At 38.6% G+C, this 21782-nt stretch overlaps 1 protein-coding gene and 1 pseudogene across 1 annotated transcript in view; both read right to left on the reverse strand.

The window, feature by feature from the left end:
* The window catches only part of LOC110041487 (elongation factor G, mitochondrial-like), a 28411-nt gene extending 16467 nt beyond the window's left edge, over nt 1–11944 (reverse strand). The window contains exons 1-12 of the mRNA XM_089294756.1: nt 11803–11944; nt 11282–11323; nt 8821–8934; nt 7391–7465; nt 6804–6861; nt 4304–4392; nt 3509–3585; nt 3079–3117; nt 2177–2293; nt 1875–1948; nt 655–731; nt 467–547 (exon numbers count right to left, since the gene is read on the reverse strand). Coding sequence (XP_089150882.1) covers nt 467–547; nt 655–731; nt 1875–1948; nt 2177–2293; nt 3079–3117; nt 3509–3585; nt 4304–4392; nt 6804–6861; nt 7391–7465; nt 8821–8934; nt 11282–11323; nt 11803–11859 — 900 coding nt within the window. The 5' untranslated portion in view covers nt 11860–11944. The remainder of the gene's footprint in view (nt 1–466; nt 548–654; nt 732–1874; nt 1949–2176; nt 2294–3078; nt 3118–3508; nt 3586–4303; nt 4393–6803; nt 6862–7390; nt 7466–8820; nt 8935–11281; nt 11324–11802) is intronic.
* A 4634-nt stretch (nt 11945–16578) lies between these two features.
* LOC149109799 (NACHT, LRR and PYD domains-containing protein 12-like) lies at nt 16579–21454 on the reverse strand (annotated as a pseudogene).
* Nucleotides 21455–21782: the final 328 nt, after the last annotated feature.

The raw sequence follows: 21782 nt of genomic DNA on the forward strand, positions 1-21782 counted from the left end.
ATTCATCATTTTTTATTCACTCTCGCATCAACCGGGGACGAGGCAGCTATCCAAGGGGGAGTAGCAATACTCCTAGTTGTTCCATGCCAGATTTAAGAGCCAGTTAGGCTTTACGTCTGCTTAATTTAGTAAATTCACATTCTCCCAACCAATCACCATAAACTTCTTTCCACGTCAGAGTTGAGAATTGGCCAAGACTAAAATGGAATGAATAAGAACTACATGACTACGACAAGTGGAAAAACACTGTAGGTGCCCTATGCTCCACAGAGGAGCGAAAAAGATAGGGAAAGAGACAGGCCATAGATCACATGAAACTCTGTGAGGACAAGGAATGGTGATCAATGGAGCAGTACACCCTTCTTACACAAACAATTTAGCTTGACCATGCCTTCCTGCAGTTGTCAATGTTCAAAATGCCACAAAAAAGCAAGCAATGTCTGACACACTACACAACAAACCCTACCTGGACTCCTTTATTTTTTAAGGCAGATCCTACAAACACTGGTGTAAAACTTCTCTTGATAGTGGCCCGGCGAATGGCAGCCTAAAACAAATACGACAGATGTTCCCAAGTTATTGGCAATTCAAAAATAAAATACATACTGTACACATGCATGTAGCAGTGTAGTGGCTACATTAATGAACACCTACAATTAGCTGTTCCTCTGTCGGCTGAATTTCTTCCAGGAACATTTCTCCTAACACTTCATCAACATCTGCAACAGTTTCTAGAAAACATAAAACAACACTCTGTTAGAGGCACAATACATCTCTTCCAATCCAAGAGAATTAACCCCTTCACAGAGCCATATAGAGCTCACGAGTGCTGGAGCTTACAATTTATAATGAAAACACTGTGGATACTGTAGGTTGTGTCCATTACAGGTAACCTTGTAGGATTTTGTTTCACTTTTCCAATTTAAAGGGGCTAGGTTATATTGCATCATAGTATTTAATCATTTATTTTTGCCATCTATCACAATATTGACAGAGGAAACCACATCAGCCTTAACTAATTTGGAGATGTTGGTTTTTGGAGGGAGCAAAACCAGAGAACCCAGAGATTAGTTTTGGAGTATTAGGCTAGGCGAGAACCAACAACAAATTATCTATGAGTTCTAAACTTCAAATTGACTGTGCAGTAGCCTTTCACTGGCAAAAACTCGGCCGTGTATCAAAGAAGAATGTTTTTTTAGCATTTACGTAACAAATTGATATCAACTTGAAAAAAGTCGGGCTGATATTTTTCACGTTTACCCTACAGGGTAGGAAAAAAGAATGAAATCCACTTGCTCAGCAGGTCAGTAAATTTATTACTTGCCGAGGTGGTGGCCAGTATGGAAAATCAGACGACAAACGTGAAAAACACATGCTTGGATTCCTAACAGTCCATGCATTCAACCTCATGGTTAACGAATCTTGCAGTCTTAAGTTTTGAAATAGCTTCCGACTTGAAATCATTATAATTATTTATCAAACTGAGATTTTTTATTAAGACTTACAGTACAAGACCACTGAGGCTAATTTCACTTGCCTAACTGGCCACTGAACTTCTATTCTCATTTGCCCAGGAGCAAAATTTACTTGCACTGGGAAATCAGACCTGGGTTTTTTCCTGCCCTGCCCTAATGAAATTTGTTTTAATCTCCTTCAATTTTGACCATCCATTCCCAATTTCAACTTTCCCGAGTTGCTTTCCTGTGTTCCTCACCTAAAAGCTCATGCAATTTTGAGAGAATTTTCAGATGTTGCTAGTAGTGTAATCCTTAATTGTATGCAAATTCACATGATTAGCTATACTTGCGTGCAGTGTTCAATGCAGCGTGTACAAGAACATGAAGATGTTGATTTTACTTAACAGAAGTTAATACCTATGAGCTCTTGTCGTCTTTTTGTACATTCATGAACCATGTCTTCAGGAATAACACCTTCCACAACTTTTGACCTGTTGGTGAATATACAGTCAAACTACCGGTAATTACAATGGTATAGAATGAAATATTATATTCAATCTCTCATTCCATCCATTTCTATCCGAACTATGCAGACTTGAGCTGAAGTATTTTGTCTTAAATGCAAAGAGGTCTCTGCAAATCTGTAAAGATCTCAACTTTCAGTCAAAGAAAAGAGCCACAGTTTTTCATTTAGAGCTGAATGAGTGGGACAAACTCACCCTTGATCTCCTTCAAAATAATAAGCCTTCCATCGGACAAGATCTATGATACCTTTCACATCAGACTCCAAGCCAATTGGCAACTGAGTGAAGGCTGCAGTGTGTTGCAACTTTGCTCTGAACAAAAAAATAAGAACATGTCCTAAGTAACATTAGTTTAGTCAGTACTAAATGCAGTGTACATGTACATATATGACCAGACCTTCAAGTGGTACTGTTTAATATTTGATATGCTGTGCAAGGTGGTTCTAGCGGGTAAGTCTCCACATGAAACTCAAGAGTGTGTCCTTTGATATGCAGGTGAAATTTGACTTGGACAGTATTTCATGTGATACCATTCAGATTAAGCTGTACCAGAAGCATGTATAGGTGATATGCTTCTGGCTGAAATTGAAAAGTGGTTCTAACATTTTACAGACTGAGTACAATACATGTACACAGCTGCAAGTTTTTGGGTAAAACATTATTGTTTGAAAGAAAGTTGTTGCACTGTAGTTTTATGACTGGAACTGTTTCATACAACCTTACATGTACATGTATGTATGTATTATGTTGTATAACCTGACAATTTTTTTTAAAAATTATAGTTCCGCAGATAAAACCCTAGCATGTGACCATTCAAATGAAAGCTATTGAGCAGTTCTTTCATGTGGTACTGTTTATTATGCTGTACAAGGTGATTCTAACTTTCAAGTCTGTGGATGAAACCCCAGTGTGTGACCATTCAAATGAAAGGTACTGAGCTGCTTTTTATTATCCTTTAAAAGGTGGTTCTAACTTCAACCCTGCTGAACATGCAAGTTGGTTCAAGCTCATGCTGATTAAATCCTAGTGTGTTGCATTTCAGTCATTCAGGAAAATGCAATGCTTAAGAATGCACTATAAGCAGTCCACTTTTTTACCTGATTTGACTTAAAACACGGGCTGGATTTGCTCCCATTCTAGAAGAAAATGGAGAAACATTTCATACATGTATGTATACTTGTTATTTTAATGGCAGCTTACTCAACTCTTTTACAATACAGGCCTAGCTGCTTTTTTATTCAGTACAGTTCTTTAACACAGTAGTTATTTTGACTGATTTTGCCTACCTGGTTTGACAGTCTAGAGGAATATTTTTCTTACAAAGAATTTCAGTTGAACACGTTTTTGCTCATCTGTGAAAACCAGTTGCCCTCTTGCTAAAAATGTTAATGAAATCCCTGCACTGCACTTCCTGCACTTAATCCCTTCTCAACTCCTCCCCAAGACATGATAGTAAATTTTAATAATGCTGAAAAGAAAAACGAACAAATGGAGCTGGAACAGTACAGCTGCTGTGTATTGATTTACCTGTCAAGTTTATTAACGAAGGCAATACAGGGTACACCGTAACGCTTCATTTGCCGATTAACTGTTAACGTCTGGCTCTATTGAAAAAGCAAACAAAAACAGTCCGTTCATTCTACGATTTGTATTATTTATTTTCTAGGTATATAAAATTTATAATAGCTGGTGACAATGGTCAATACAATGGTCAATACAATGGTCAATTTGCAATTTTGAGGTGCACATATTTTGTGATTCTTAAATTCCGTGATTTTGCCAAAAATTTTGTATTTTGAATCACTTTAACTTCGCATTTTAGAGTAACACACAAATTTATTTCCTTGGCAATGTCACTTAAACATGTCCTTGAATTTAGTAAAACTGATTTTATCAAAGGTACAATAACATCAACAACGCTGGGACTATATGTTGACAGGAACATAATGTGAATCACTTAATTTTCCCGTCATGTTATGTTCGCGACACTTATTGTGTAGTTCCAGAAAATATCCACGTACCTCCCCCATGGAAGGGATTTTTTCTAAGAGCCCCCCACCCCACTGGAAATTCCAATGAAGCTTCATACATTTCTTTACAGTTTTTGATCTCATACAACCCCCAACCCCCCAGGATATTCTAATCCCTTTCGTGGGGGGAGTTTGGATATTTTCTGGAAATGGACATTGTTTGCGTTAATACTTTAATTTCCCGAATTTTTGTGAAATCGTGAAATTCGCAAAATTAACGTGTCGCTAAAACTGCATGGTACATCAGACATCAGACCCGTATTAAGTTATTGCATCATTAAAACCAACAAACCTGCACTCCACCAACAGCACATAACACTAAAATAGCCGCGTCAAGAACTCTCAGAGAACGCTCCACTTCAACAGTGAAATCTACATGTCCTAATAATGTGAAAAGGGTAAGTTAATTAATCAAGGTCCCTGCACGGGAATTGATAAAATAACATACAAGTAATACATAACGCAGCAATTTCCTTCTTAAGTCTATAACTAAAGGGAAGTGAGCAGTATGTAGCACATGCATACCTGTACAGTAATGTGCAGTAGCTGGAAACCAATACATCTAAATTGGATTTTCAACTAGTAAAATGTTGTAGAGTGCAAAGTCCTCAGAGGAAGAGGAGGGTGCAGTGGTGAGAGCATTCATCTCCAACCTACAAGTATGCAGCCTGGGTTTGAATCTCGCAGCCCGGGTTTGATTCCAGGATCAGGCGTCATAACTTGGTTTGGTTTTGTCTTTGTTCTTGCATGTCCTTGCTCTAAGCATTTATCTCTAGGTCCTAGGATTTCCCTCCCTCTTCAAAAACCAACATTCCTAAAATTTTCCAATCCATCTAGTATATGTTTATCTAGGAGTCTCCAATTAGTAAGCTGTCTAGGCTAGCTTTGGGAGGCAGAGTGGCCTCATGGTAAGTGTGCTAGTCTCCGAATTGAACTTTCCGGGTTCAAGCTCTGACCGTGGACATTGCGTTGTGTTCTTAGGCAATTACCCTCACAGTGTGTCTCTCCATCTCACCAGGGGTATAAATGGGCACCAGCGACCTTAATACTGGGGGTAACCCTGCAGTGGACTAGCATCCCATCCATGAGGAGTAGAAATACTCCTAGTCACTTCATGCTACAGAGACAAGGATAAGCTCTGGGCTGATGGGCCACTTGGCTCATATGCAACTTTACCTTTACCTTGCCGAGGCAGGGGCATAGCCAGGATTTTTCAAAGGGGGGGGGGGGGGGGGTCACACTGTATCAAAGTGAGGGTACTCACCAGTTTGTCATGTCGTTTTCACCAACTGTTGTAGGTTGCTTGCTTGAAAATGGCTTACAAAAGGGGGAGAGGGTTTACAGGCCCAGCCAGGATCTCCTTCCCTAGCTACGCCCCTGCCTAGGCTAGCTAGAGGCAGGGTCCGAAATTAACTTTTTTCGGCGGGCGCCAACTGGCGACTGACATTTTTTTCTTCAGTCGCTATATGGAAAAGTGTGGTCACCACAAAGTGTCAATAAAAATTTTCCTTTGCAGTGAAACACAAACCAAACTTTTTGGTCGCCACGGGCTTGCCGCCAAAATATTTGCAATCAATGTAATCAGGAATCAAACCAGTACTGAAATCATCTTTTGACCAGATCTACATTTCAACCTTTTGACGCCCAGAGAATATCTAAATCTTCATCTAATTTCTTCGCAGATGTTCCGTCTCCACTTTGTAATAAATTACGGAAAGATTTCAGAGCATCTTTGGACACCACATCGCCTGAATAAATATTCAAGGCGAAAGAACGCATGGGGCCTCTTGCGACCACAATAGGTATGTTATGGGAAACCGCTGAAAAAACATGGTGGCGAAGCTTCGCACTGATCGTAGCTGTGAAACGTTGTGGTAGATTTATAATAACAGGAAAATTGGTTTTATACTTCAAAAGCAGCGGAAAGGTAAAAAGGAAGTGACCAATTGGCGGGTGGCTTTGAATTTTATTTTTTAAAATCGATTTGGCTGAAAATCAAAGCTATTGTTTGTGCAATTATCGTGGCATGAAATAGTTAATCGCCCGCTGGTGACCAGTTGTGAAATTCTGGTCGCCAGTGCAAAATTTTTAGTCGCATTGGCGACCAGGAAAACGCAATTTCGGACCCTGTAGAGGCTTGACACATTTATAAAAGTTATATATTCTATTTTAGACTTGTTACTAGCATTCCTAGTACTAATAACTGCAAATCTTTTAATCCAAAGGTCAAACTATTAATTTAAAGTTTAATGAGTTAAATGTAAAACAATTGAGGGGCCATATGCATATCCACCTCATGTCAAATTTCGGGTTATATTTTGCTTTTTTCGCTCTAAATTGCCAGAAAAAAATGGCAAAAAAAAAAAGCGTTGTGTTCCACGTCACAGTAACAGATGTAAACAACCTTGTGCCCAGATTTCCACTTAATTTCCTATTTTCCTTTGGCTTACTAGCAGACAGCTAAGATTCCGAGCGATTTAATTTTGACTTTGAACACCATAATCAGAAGCTACATTTTATGTATCGTATTGGCATAGGAGGCAGCCGTCTTTGCTTGAGAGAAAGCAGTATCTTGACTCATGCAGATTTTCTTCCAAAAACACGCAAACAAGGGAAAAAAGACCAGGTCAGTGTTTAAAATATAATTTGTAGTTAATTTACCGATATTGAGGCAAATCAGAGCCAGAGAAGAGAAAAAAAGGCCTAAAATTTGACATGCGGCAGATGTGCATACGGCTCTTGAATATGTCTGGAATTTGTCAAACTTGGTCTTCATGTATATGCACACTAACCTGGTGTGTCAATAATGTTGATGTTTGTGTCTTTCCAATTAACATATGTTGCTGCTGACTGAAAGGGAGGCAATTTGATTATAATATTACATGTTACTACTAAGTGTTACACTTAATGAAATGTGTCAAGGAAGTTATGCCACAAATGACCAGTTCAGGGTTGTTACGACAATGACTTAATTTCTTGAAGAAGACAGCTCATTTTGCAATCTTTACTAAAGAAGAGGAAGAATAACCTGGCGTACAATGTAACTACCACTGACAGTATACTGAAAAAAACTAAGATAACTTTTATTTCTTTTAGCCAGCTCATTCAACAAGGCATGGTTATTTCAATTCATACATTTTTTTTTTCATACATATTTTATGTACATGTAACTATGGTAACATAATAAATTCCAAAATTTCATGACGAGTGACATTCACCTATAGCGGTATGGTTGGACTGTAGACATACATGTACAATTGTGCTTTACATGGAACCTTTTCAAAATTAGTTTACATTTGAGACAGTACCACTGCTGTACAGTTGTGTACATGTACTGTTAATATACACTGTATCATAAAATCTAGTCTGTATTTTCTACCTGTATGGTAATTCCCCTCTGTCTCTCCAGATCCATGAAATCCATAGTTGCTCCCACATTGTCCTTACCTCGCACCTAGTCAGATAAACAAAGTTAAATTTTGTTCAACTTAGTTATTTACCAACTGCCAGGGCAATACTGGGAGAATATTGGCCACAGGCCTTGTCAGTATTGACCATAGTGAAGTCTGTAAAGAAATTAAACGACTGTCAGCTTTAACAAGGTTAAATAAGAGATTTATCGATCAGAATGACTTAACAATGATTGAAAAACAGCTAGAAAAACTCTACCTGATGATACTTAGAAAATAGTGGGCTGGCAATAATTTAAAATCCCTTTGTTTGACTGATTTTCGTTCTTGGCCCTCTCAGCTTTCTTATTAATACATGTACACATATACGAAGTTGTGTAGTAAAAAGGAACTATCAAACAAATCCTCTTGTCATCCAATGTACTTTTTGTAACAAGATGTTTGTTATCTAAAGTAAGGTTAACCAGCAAATTAGAGACTTGTTTAGCTAAAGTAAACCCCTGCCCTTGTAATCAAACACGATCAAGAAACATCCTGTAAGACTGCACACAAGTTAAAAGCTGTACTTGAATAGCTCTATAGAAACACAGAACTACATAATAGACCATGTTACATTGTACAGTTGTCGCTCTGCCTTTAAATGGCAGCAAGGGTGGAGGTGATCTTGTTTTGAAACAGAACTTACTACTTTTGAGTGTACATGTAAATCAAGTTGTTCTAATGCAAACTGGTTGCATTTACATGAGAAAAGCAGAGAGGTTTGTATCAAAGCAAAGTCACCTCCAGCCTCACTTTCATTCACAAGCCAGGTCACTGAGCACACAACTGTAAAATGGCCCATTATACTATATAGCAAAAGCTGGTGATGCTAAGATCACATATTTAGCAAAGAGAATTCATATCACCATGATAATAAGTTGTAAAAATTCTCTCCTCTCCTCTGAGAGTTTTTTAAAGAAATATAAAACATTTTTTCAGTCTTTCTTTCATCAAAGTTTAGGAAAAATGTCTCAAACTCAGTCATAATTTGCCAAGTTTACACAAGATATCACAACTCTGAGGACATTTCTATATCTGATTTTAGCACAGATTTTTTGTAATTTTGTCTCTCTGCTTTCCATTTAGTTTTACAATGTACCAGTAGTTCTGAATGTGAATTTAATGGTACAATGTATATCAAACTCTCTAGACAGTGTTTTGTTACATTTCCAAATCACTCAAAGTTTGTTAAAAACACTCCTGACTGCATGTCTTATTTTAAACTCTCTTCCCAGGGTTTAGAAATACAGTTAAACATGATCTCTTGTGTTTAATATACTACAAGTAGATTTGTTCAAAAGAAAGGTTTTCTGTTTCTTAAACTTGCTAATATACTAACCTCATGGTCAATCATACTAACCTCGTGCATTTGACTGATCCTTCCAGTGTAAAACAATAACCTCTCAGTAAGGGTAGTTTTTCCTGAGTCAATATGGGCAGAGACACCAATATTTCGAATTTTTGATACATCTTCCTGTAAAAATAATCATTATAAAGTAAAATAAAATGGTAATTTTATTTCTCACATTTCCTTCTTGTGGTGAGCCGTAAATATTACCACTGCATGACTCACAGACTCAGTACATGTACATATAGTACTAGAGTACAAATTCCACCTTCTGAATAGTCAAACTTGATTTTGCTGCTACTGTGTTTAACTTTGCTGTTTAATTTTGTTGCTATATAATTGTGAATGCAGTGTACTGTAGGTATGTTGTAATATATGTAGGTCTAGCTTAGCTGAATTACTATTACTACAAATATAAAAAGTTTATCTTAGTAACCTAACATTCAATAATCTGGTCTATATAAAAATAAAAGTAAGAGCTAGTGGCTTATAAATCCCAGTGCTTAACTCTAACTTCTGTACCATCAGGGTGTGACAAAACTTTTGTCCTCAAATTGTCCTATGGACAAATGGGATTTTAGTTTTGCTTGTCCATACTAAAATCTAGTGGTCCTTGAAGATACCTGTAGAGTTAAATATGATATTTCACCAGATCCTTAAACAATGTACAAAAGACTTTTACGAGCGGGAGCACGATAATTCCATTTTACAAAAGGGGACGTTAAATCATTGATTTTGCCTTCACTACACAACCAAACACACTCAAAGGTTGAGGCATGGACATGTTGGTCAGCCAGGCCCAAGGTATGTTTTAATTGTGACAATAAGATTACAACAAAGTGGATGAGAGATACATCAAGTAACATCCTACACGCACCAAAGCCGCACACGTAAACCCCAAAAACCTCTTGTTAGGAAAAATAGGGACCATGTACCCCCAACCAAATGTGGTGGTGCCATCTTTGGGGTTTTAAGGTTGATATATAAACAACAGAATGAAAGACAAATCATATGATGCTAATTACACAATAGGGGTAAACCTTGTGCAAAACTGCTAACTAGTGGCAAGGCTGACTGTAGAGACCTCCTCGACCGTCTCTTTCGCAAATGTACTACCCATGAGCCTTTGCGTGATATGCTTGCACCCAGTTCTCTAATCAGTGTCGGCAAAATATTAATCTATGTCAATACTGATTATCACAAATTACATTTTGTATCATGGATTACTCACAGGAAATCTTCATTCCAAGATTCTTGAAACTTGTTAAATCTCACTGCTAGCTTTATGTGTGATTGCTTTTTATAACTTACTTTAGATCCCCTTCAGTGCACATGCACTCAGCTTTTTTCTTCAGCTGTGTTACCTGCTATGGGCCATTCCATTTAATATCCGCACCCCCCCCCTATTGAGTTATTACTTGAAACCCCCCTCAAATATCATTTTTTGAGAGGGTACCCCCTTGGATTTAGATAAATTGGCCACCACCCCCCCCCCCCCGGAATTTTTGTGACTTTAATTTCGTACTTACAAACCTCTTCAGACATCTTCAGCACATCATTTATTGGGGAAAATGGCCAATACAAAATTGAAGGATCGCTTTGCACTGTCTTTATATATAAATATATATTGTCATATTGATTTTCACAAAATTCTACTCTTCACTGAAGCCCTGAAGAAACAGAAGGCACGTAACTTATTTACAAAACATTACTTCCTACACTAATTAAAATCAGTTACTTTCAGACAAAGAAACCTAGGAAATATGACTACTCAGACCTAAATGGGGGTATTGAGAGGGTATGTCAAGTGACCCCAAACTAAGAAGGATAGCTTAACAGAATAGTTATTATCACTTGAAGATAATCATACATGTAATAACAATTATTATCTCTAAAATTTGAAATAATTTCCTTCCCATTTACACCTGCCGGGTTTTATGTGGCAAACGTAGGGGAGAATTGATTAATGGCATGGAGTGAGTGAGCTGGGGGAAACAAGAGAAAATACACAATGCTGTGTGATATTTTGCATGATGAGTAGGAAAACAGTATACATTAACATACAAACAAAGAAGGTGGAAGAAGTGTGAACTGCATGACAAAATATCAAAACTCAACATTTCTTTGTCTAATAACTTGTAAAACTGTAACTGGATAACACTGAGTAATGACATCCTTAGGGTGTAAGAGGAAATTGAGCAATTTCAGAGTATCTATCTAACCTGAATGTGTCAAAATCCTTTGTACAATGTGACATGAAATATCAGGCATCCTTATTCAATGACCCCCCCCCCCCCTCTCCCTCGGATTTCCCCTAACCTCAATAGGGGGGGGGGGTGCAGATATTAAATGGAATGGCCCTATACATGACTGTGCTGAGCCCACAATGAGTCCCAGTCCCAGTTCAAAACGCAGAGAAAACAAAATGGTCGTACTGCTTAAGTTTCCACGATGTGTTTTTCTACGTACTTACCGTAGTTGCAGACGACAACAATCGACGTACCACAACTTGAGTCTACAAAACAACAGTTGATATACGATGTAATAAAAACTTCGCATCCAGGATGAAATAAAAGTTCAAGAAGAGTACGATCGAATAGTAGAATAGTACAATCAGAAATTTTAATTTGATTTCCTCCGATTCCAAGCTTGCGTCTCATATTATCTCGTATCTGACTACACGATTTCACTTCTCGATTTCGATTATATCTATCTTTGAGCTGGAGATCGACCGTTCTCGAATTCTCCAAAATAGCTTACTTTCTGATTCACCTTTTCCTCCGATTTTACGAATACTCCATTAATTCTTCGATTTTAAAACTTTACGTCTACTAAATTTCGACGCATAGCCCTGATTCTGCTGAGCACAAGCTTGTAACTTTGAAAGTTCTTACATAAGATCCACAAGAGTTGCGGTCTCTGACACGTTTCCCAACTCAAAATTCAACAATTATTAAAGAAAAAACGCAAATTGAGACAATTTTGAAATCTTACATAGCAAGCAAGTTGGCGAAGTCCACTTCGTTGCATTAGTTGCTTCGTTATACCCATTTTTCGTGTCAAATCATTATCATCGGTGCTGCGGAAGAAATTTTCGTAAGATTTTTACCAGGCGCATGTGAGCCGGCTTGCGCATGACATGAGTAAAGAAAATGCTGACCGTTTAGATACAGGACCATACGGGCTCAGTGTCTGATCCCGGTTTTTTTAAGCACGCGCGTTTTTGAGACGCGGACGGTAACCAGAAGTGAGCTACTTTCACTTTTAACTTGTCCTCATACAACCATATTCACATTGCTAAGTATCTTTTCTTCATTAAAGATGAGTAGTATAAAAAATCTGGGAGACAATACGGTCCTAGCATGCGAAATCTTCTCTTCCGGTTGCCGTCCGCGTCTCAAAAACGCGCGTGCTTGAGCTCCCTATTTTCTTCTTAGATCTTCACTTCTTATTAATATAACATTTTCTTTCTTCTTCTGTCTTCTATACTTTTCTGTCTCTCTCGTTTAATAAAGGCAAATTCTATCTAGCCGATTTCCCACCATTATTTCGTTTCCGTCAAAATGAGAAAAACTGCAAACGCGCGCGAGCTAGGCATGCAGCCCGGTAGGAATAAAATGACTGGGTAACTCGAAAACACTGACCCCCGGTCCGCGGACCCCCCCCCCCCCCTACGGACCGGGTCCGCGGACTACCTATGGACCAGTCCATGGACTACCCCTACGGACCCCCTCTACGGACCACCCCCCCCCCCAAAAAAAAAAATAAAATAAAATAAAATAAAATAAAAATAAGAAATAAATACTTCACTTATGGGTTGTCTAATAGATTACTCGTATCGACGAAATTTCGAGTATTACACTGTGCAAATGTAATTAACAACAACGACAAGCTTTATTACCAAAAAGAAAAAAATTAAACTTTACAATATAATATATTAATATAAAAAAAGAGGTAATGTTTACTCAGGATAACTATAAAGGTCGAGACAGCAGCAAAAATGTAGAAATTTTCAAAAATAATACGACTTTTTTAATTTTCACAAACATGTTTCGACGGTACATCCGTCATCGTCAGTGTGACGGTTATGAAAGTTTACAGTGATTTAAAACGTGCCTGTTACAAATCATACGTTACATTGCATTGGAAAACAATACGCTAGATAAATTTCGAAATTAACGGAAATGCTTATAAACGTGAGAAGATCTGTCCGATGACAAGTGCTCGTGCACGCGCGTGGAGAAATGTCGGCTTGTTTCGCCAACGTAACAAGCATTACAGCTTGCACAAGAAAATTTGTACACGATGCGCGTACGGAGCCTGTCAGGGAGAGGATCTTTCACGTTGAACAAGTTCTTAACTTTGAAGGTAGAAAAAACGAATTTGATGTCAATGGGTTTGCAGAATGGATTGATTAGCTTGCGCACCCTTTGTTGTGCAACACCTGAAAAAAGCCCGATGTAGGGGATCTTGAAATAGTGCTTAGGCAGCTCCTGTTTCTCGACACCTGTTGAAGGTCGTGTGTCGTTCCCTAATACTGCTCTCGTGACATAACGGTGGAGTAACACGTTTAGTACATGATCGGGATAGAGATTTTTACGCAAAATAGTAAACAAATTCTAAATATCATTGTGAAAACCCAACTACGTGTTGTTGATCTTAAAGGTCCTGTCAATGAACGTTTTAACCAGCCCCATTTTGTAGCCAAGGGGTGTAAAGCTTAAAAAAAAAAATTTTTTTCAAATTTTTGAGTAATCTTCTCCAACCGCACATTCCCTCTGAATATGTTGCTTCAGACACGTTCACTTTTGTTCGTGAAATTAACGGCTTGTCCATGGAGGGGAAGTTTATGGTTTCGTTTGATGTGGAAAGTTTGTTTACCAACATTCCTTTGAGTGTATGTATAGACCTGGCGGTCGACTACATTACCAAAGGCAACCCTGGCATCAAACTAAGCACTTCTGACCTTAAAAGACTTTTCCTATTTGCCACCGCTGAAACCCATTTCATTTTCAAGGGCACATAGTACGATCAGGTTGATGGTGCAGCCATGGGTTCCCCCCTAGCCCCCCGTTAATTTCGAAATTTATCTAGCGTATTGTTTTCCAACGCAATGTAACGTATGATTTGTAACAGGCACGTTTTACATCACTATAAACTTTCATAACCGTCACACTGACGATGACGAAACCGTCGAAACATGTTTGTGAAAATTTAAAAAGTCGTATTATTTTTGAAAATAACTATAAAGCTAATCGAGCTGAGTAAAACTAAGTAATGTTTAAGTACAGGAGGTAGGTTGGCACTAAAGCTTGATGAAAGCAATTAATTAGTCAATAAAAAAGAGACGAAAAGAAGAAATCAATCAATAAATAGATAAATAAATAAATAAAAATAAATAAATAAAATAAATAAACAAATACCAATTGAAAACTCATGAACAATAAGACTGTAAGATGTTTAGCTTGACTTTGTTTTGAAACGTTTTAAGGGGGAGGTGTTTAATGCTTTCGTCAAGGTGATTCCAAACTTTTACAGCTGCAAAGCGAATGTTGAATTTACCATAGTTTGTTTTGATGGTATTGATGCAATAGGTTGATTTAGAAGCAAGCCTAGTATTGTATGAGTGTACAGATGCTACTGTTTGAAAGAAATTTTCAAAGGAAGATGGAAGAAGATTATAGTAATATATAGTGATACATGAGGAGTGCATTATGAAGGGTAACAACCCCTTACCCCACCCCCTACAAAAAACCGAGAAGTTGCTTTCAACGTAAGGAGACGCCGATGCCAAAAAGAAGGAAAATTGTCACCTTCCATTCGTGGCTCAATCTGGCTATGGAAGATGTATTTTTATGTCGCTTGTTTGTATCTGTAATTGCGCTGAGCAAATCATGAAGCCTAGAACGAGTTCACAAATCCACGTGAGAATGGTCTGAACAAAATGGAGGGGGAAGAGCACAAATTTTGAGGCTTCCCTGCGGCTTGACGGAGGCTTCCTGGAGGTTTTCACAGTCTTTCATATACAGTATGGCCACAGCAAAGGAAATAGCAATGTGTAATGATATAACTTGCGCTCGAGCATGAACCCAAGAATGTTACATTTGCAAAATGAAACGTTAGAAATTTCGCCGACACGATCTATTAGACAACTCATAACTGAAATATTTATTTTTTATTTTTATTCTATTTTGGGGGATGGTCCGTAGAGGGGGTCCGTAGGGGTAGTCCGTAGACCGGTCCATAGGTAATGCACAGACCCGTTCCGTAGTGGGGGTCCGCGGACCGGGGCTCAGTGGTTTCGGGTTACCAAAATGACTCGGGACTGCCCTTGGGGCTAATTGTAGGGGAATGTATTCTTTTGTAAGGTCAAGCAGTCTTTGATTTCACCCCTCTTTATGTGGGAAGGGGACGAAGATTGAAAACGTCTGTTGAGGCGGCTACATTCTAATTTGAACAGAGCCGGCTCTCGTGTAGGGATTTTTTTTTCTGTCTTTATTGCCGAAACACCTGACATCATCTTGTCTAGCAACCGTACATTCCTGACCCCAGAAGTACACTTTTTTGAGTATATGACAGACGATGAAGATAGATCTAGACGTCTTCTAGGTTTTTGGTTAGGGGCGGAGCGTGAAAGAACGGTAGAAAAACGACAGCGTGGCGAGAGAGGGGAAAAACAAGCCCCCCTCGTAGTATCTCTTCGCTCCTGCTCTTTTTGTTCTTAGCCCTACTTACCGAGAGCTTGGAAGGTAAGATCTCTTTAGTCTTGCATAGTGAAGGGCAGAAGGCTCTGGAATCGACCGAGACGGGTAACTGTTTTGTTCAAGTGGCTGCCAGTAAATCGTAATCGTTACTAAGGAGCTAACGATCGAAACGTCAGCTTCAGAAACTCGTTACGGCTGTTAATTTAATTTGATAAATTGCTAAGAGATAGCTCAGTGTTTCATTTGCCCGCCGGTCGACGCAAGGAAACACTTTCTTTAGAAACTATTAACTTTGCCATGATATTCGGCAAGCTTTAACTGTGCATGACGTTATTTAGTAAGCGTCCAAGGGAGGGCGGGAAGAGGGAGTTCTCTTAAAAAAAAATACTACGGGGCTACTCGTCGTACCTTTCAGGGGTAAAAAAGCGGGAGCATTTGGGGTACATTTTAGGATATTGAGCCAAAAAAAAAAGACAGAAGCTGTAATGTTTTAGAATTGGTACCTCTTAGGGGTGAAAACAATTAAAGCCACGCCCACAAAACAGGGTCTTGGTACCTCTTAGGAGCTCTTTTCAAAATTTCCGCCGAGCACCCCCGTCCTTTTAATGTGGGAGTCCCCCACCCCAGGGGTAAGCCCAACAAAACATACAACAACAAACCACTATACAAGGCAACTTTAAAACTTGATCCTTCTTTTACTGACCGTCAGGGAAAGGGGAAAATCGAGCGACTGTAAAGCACTGCTACCAAAGGGCGCTCATCATACCTTGCTGGGGTTTCCCTGGGGTTAATTTCACATTTTCTCAGTTGCTACATAACATGGTATCTCTTGGAGTTCGATTTCAACGCGAGCCGCAAATAACCAGGAACGAGTCGATATTTTGGCGGGAAATACCCCTACACGCGGCCAACGTTTAATTTCGCGGACAACCACGCGCGTGTCGAGTATGACTCGCAATTCGCGAGTGACGGGAAAGAACGTGTAACATCTTCGCGTCCTCGTGGAATCCCAAATACACAAGCATCTCCTCCCCTCGGATAAACGGCAAAGCAAACAATGACGATCTCTACACAATCTAAACGTTTATTTAGAAAACTTAACTAAAATGTTGCCCTTTTCCTGCTTAACACTTCAGGAATGACAGCGAGTTTCCTTATTTACAAACTTCATATCACTCTAATCTATTTACACAAACTTTAGCATCATATCAAAAAAAATTGTTTTCCTTAACTCAGAACATTGACAATGAGTACATGAGAATTCTAGATATTGATATTTCTTATGGTTTCTTGTAGCTATTTATATTTCAAGTTTAAAACCTGACCTGTGCTCTTCAATAAGATTTCTGAGAAATTGCTTACTTTCCTTACTTATACAATCTCTGTCAGGCATAGTGCGACTAGTTTCCAGTTGTCGTGCTGTACTGCTTCACACAGACTGGTAACACCGGTATCGGTGATCCGACTAAACCTCAGACCTAGTGTGGTTACTTTACAGCTTGGATGCGTTAAGGCGTCACACAGACTGGTAACACCGGTATCAGTGATCCCATTATCACCCAGATCTAGTGTGGTTACTTTACAGCTTGGATGCGTTAAGGCGTCACACAGACTGGTAACACCGGTATCAGTGATCTCATTACCACTCAGATGTAGTGCGGTCACTTTACAGCTTGGATGCGTTAAGGCGTCACACAGACTGGTAACACCGGTATCGGTGATTTGATTACCACTCAGATGTAGTGCGGTCACTTTAAAGCTTGGATGCGTTAAGGCGTCACACAGACTGGTAACACCGGTATCGGTGATCTCATTACCACTCAGATGTAGTGCGGTCACTTTACAGCTTGGATGCGTTAAGGCGTCACACAGACTGGTAACACCGGTATCAGTGATCTGATTACCACTCAGATCTAGTGTGGTTACTTTACAGCTTGGATGCGTTAAGGCGTCACACAGACTGGTAACACCGGTATCGGTGATTTGATTATCACTCAGATGTAGTGCGGTCACTTTACAGCTTGGATGCGTTAAGGCGTCACACAGACTGGTAACACCGGTATCAGTGATCTGATTACCACTCAGATCTAGTGTGGTTACTTTACAGCTTGGATGCGTTAAGGCGTCACACAGACTGGTAACACCGGTATCGGTGATCTCATTACCACTCAGATGTAGTGCGGTCACTTTACAGCTTCGATGCGTTAAGGCGTCACACAGACTGGTAACACCGGTATCAGTGATCTGATTACCACTCAGATCTAGTGTGGTTACTTTACAGCTTGGATGCGTCAAGGCGTCACACAGACTGGTAACACCGGTATCGGTGATTTGATTATCACTCAGATGTAGTGCGGTCACTTTACAGCTTCGATGCGTCAAGGCGTCACACAGACTGGTAACACCGGTATCAGTGATCTGATTACCACTCAGATCTAGTGTGGTTACTTTACAGCTTGGATGCGTTAAGGCGTCACACAGACTGGTAACAGCGGTATGGGTGATACCATTATCCATCATCAATAGTAGTGTCAATTTACTACATACTAATCCACTAATGCAATCAACACATTCGTCAGTCAATCGAACCTTACGAATATTTAGTTCGGTAATGGGACAGTGTTCTTTCTCTAGGGATTCACAGAGACGTTTTATTCCAGACAGTGTTGGAGATGAGCATGATATCTCCAACCTGTTAACAGTAAAGGACTGTTCAGATCTTTGATGTTGTGCTGTAGTAGCTTCCTCTTCATTCAATGCACTAAAGACATCCAGCAAAAATGATATTGCGATACAGTCCACATCATTTAAATTTAAGAAAAACAATTTGCCACTCTCAGAATAGTGATGGGGATAATTCTTGATGACATTTTTAGCAAATTCTTTGTCTTGATATTCACTGAGGCACTTTGCTCTCAGCAGAACGTGGCGTAGGGTGGATGAAGATGAAATACTTTCTAACAATTTTTCCATTAGTTCGCCATTCGTTTTCTTCGACGAAATACCAGCCATGAACAGTAGAACCATTTCGGAAACATCGTTTGGAATTACATTTGACAGTACAAACCAGCGCGCAGCCAAATATTCCTGAACTGTCAAATGAGTAAAACTTAAGTATTTCGTGGTTTCAAGCAAAGATTTCCTGAAAGGCGGACCACAGTGGAGAAGACCGCTTTCTTTCAAGTTTCCGATTTCTTCGACACCAAACTTTCCTTTCATCTCTTTTTCTTCAAAAATTGGCTTTCTCTGCAAAAGCAGTTCAGCTGCTAACTCCGATAATTTATCCAACGTACTTTGCACTAGATGTGAAGCATTGAATTTCTCAGGAATTTCTTTCATCCTATACTCTGACGCGGCATTATGCTTTAGTTCAAAAATGTTCACAGCTTCAGAATAAATGTCAGTTGTTGAAACAGGGAGATCATCATTGCTCTTTGATGTTTGAAGGGCATATTCCATACAGAAACACATCAGAAAGCACAGCATAGGGATGTGAGCGAAGCTAACAAGATTCTCATTCTTCATGACATGATCGAGAACGGCGTTCTTCATGGTGTTGTTTTCTCTGAAATAATTTTTAATGAACTCTTCAACCTGTTGGGGAGAAAACCCTGCAATTTCCACGTATCGGTCAAAGGGAATTCCTCCCATCTTATCAGATTCATCAGGCCTTGATGTGATCATAACAACAGAGTCTCTTAACAGTTTTCCTTTGATGAGTTTGGTACACAGTGTGGCGACAGGCATTTTCTCTTTAGCTGTATTTTGGTACCGTTTTTCCAATTCACCAATGATGTAATCTTGTTGTGAATACTCGTCATACTCATCAATAATGATCAAAACCTCTTCAGGGTGACTCACAATGTGTTCAAACAACGGGTCATCAATGTTTGAGCTATCATCCAATACGGTAGAGCAGTTTAAGAGCTCTTGCAAAGACAACTGGTCATTTTCAATGAGATTCAGTTGACGGAATGTCAACAAGTACACAAATTTAAAATGGGATTGTGACTGAAATAGCTTAGCGTCAGCCCAATCTCTCACGAGCTTTTGACAAAACAGAGTCTTTCCAATCCCTGCTTTCCCAGTAAGAAGAATGCGTTTTGGGCTTCGTTCATCATTGGTAGTGCCAATGAATATTTCTTCACAGTGTTCTACTCGAGTACCACTCACTTGCCCAAAATAATGCAGCTGGTCAATTCTTGTTGATCCCATGGCTTCCTTATTGAGGGCCTTTCTACCATGTTGTATGAGAACATTAGTAAATATGTCATCAGTTATCACATTAGAAATGGTTGCAGAGGCCATGAGTTTGGGCTGGAACTCTGTTTGACTTTTTACAGATGTTTTCAAAGCTCTTGTGTAAGCACTCACAGCTATATTTTAAAATAAAATGACAACACGAACAAGTAATTCAAGAATTAATTCACAATTTAAAACTACACTTTAAGTCTCCAGCTATTGTGACAAACACTGTAAGAGCAAGCTCAAAGATCAAAGATGAGAAGCTTAAGTTAATCCTAAACCCATTTCTCATCAATTTACCATTATTTATAGAAACTAGCTGACATTCTATGCCCTTACTGATCGTTAAATAAGATTTCAGTTAAAGGTTGTCATTTTTTTAATATTGGTAAATTATGATGTCAATGTTTGGAGAATTTTCTTCTGTTTTGCCCTTCCTTTAATCAATGATCTACCTTATTACATGAAATTTTCCCGACACGTTAATTTCGTGACACCTTAATTTCGCGATTTTGCGAAAATTCTGCGTTTTGACTCCCTTTAATTTCGCGTTTTTGAGTGAGACACACTATATTTCTTTGTCAATGTTATTTTAGATGTCCCTGAATTTGATCAAACAACTTAATCAACAACGTCCAAATAAACAGAAACGCAACTGATTATGTAAACAGTAACAAGAAAAATGTTCTCACATTGTCTACAAGGCAATTGAAAGGTTTAAGCAACTAGTGGAACAGCACTACAAGGAGCCAGTAAATGGACAGTTTGAGGATTGTACAAAAGAAGTGCTACCTGGAGTGGAGACGGAAAGCAATAGTGATGAAGAGGACCAGAACATTACCACAGAATAGTTCAAAATGATTGTTATAAACGTGTGTAATGGTAATAAAGTCGCTGTTTTAATTATTGACGTAATGCGAGTCACTTAATTTTCGCATCATGTTAATTTCGCGACATTTAATTTTCGCGTCACTTAAATTTCGCGAGTTTTTTTAAATCGCGAAATTCGTGAAATTAACGTGTCGCGAAAATTTCATGTAATAAGGTAGTATATGCGCAAATCGAATGTTATAATTCACGTTCATATCTGTCAAAATATTGTTTTTCCGTCAGTTGACATACCAATCTAGCCTAATCATCCATCAGTTAGTATAGGTAATCATACGGTTTCGAGTTGAATTTGGAATTACTTTGCACGAGTGAGTTTTTCAAAAAGCTGAAATTGCACGAGCCGCTTCGGCGAGTGTAATTTCAGCTTTTTGAAAAACTCACAAGTGCAAAGTAATTCCAAATTGAACGAGAAAAACCGTATGATTACTTATTAATAATATAAACATGAAAAAATTTGCGTGGAAGAAGTGCCGGAAGACCTTTCTTGAAAACATTTTTTCTCATTCGAGAAAACGTTTTTTAAAGTTCCCGCACAAAATTTTCGTCATCATTTTAAGTAACATCATTGGCTTAGAAAATTTCCTATTGTCTTTCAGCCAATCATAATCCAGAATTATGATGTGTAATTTGTATTGGTGCTACACTTCTTGCACTGGTGTTACACTTGAACTGCACTGCTCTCAGCCAATCAGAATCGAGTAATTTTTTCATGTATATTATTAATGCTCAAATCGGGCTGCTGATAGCCAATCACGTTCGAGAATTTTGTTATAGTTTTGATAATAATAATAATAATAATAATAATAATAATAGTAATAAAGTTTTATTAATAATACTAATAATAGTAATCATAATAATGATAAATACTTAACTTATACTGCAAAAAATAGATCAGCTGAATTTAAATATACACCCAGCTGGTATAAATCTGGTAGAAACCACCTTTCAACTATTTCAACTATTTAACTCTCACCTGGAGCCTGTGATCCATTTGCATCTACAACAAATAATCAAACCAAACAATTATTAATAATAATTATCAAATAGTAACCTGTCTAACTAATCAGTTAGTGGGATAAACTATCTCTTACTAATCGAGCGCAAGGGCTGTGCTGGGTAATAATAGCCCAAGAT

Source organism: Orbicella faveolata, unplaced genomic scaffold (genome assembly GCF_042242905.1).
Source record: "Orbicella faveolata isolate gen_17 unplaced genomic scaffold, um_ofav_v1 contig_25, whole genome shotgun sequence".
NCBI lineage: Eukaryota > Metazoa > Cnidaria > Anthozoa > Scleractinia > Merulinidae > Orbicella > Orbicella faveolata.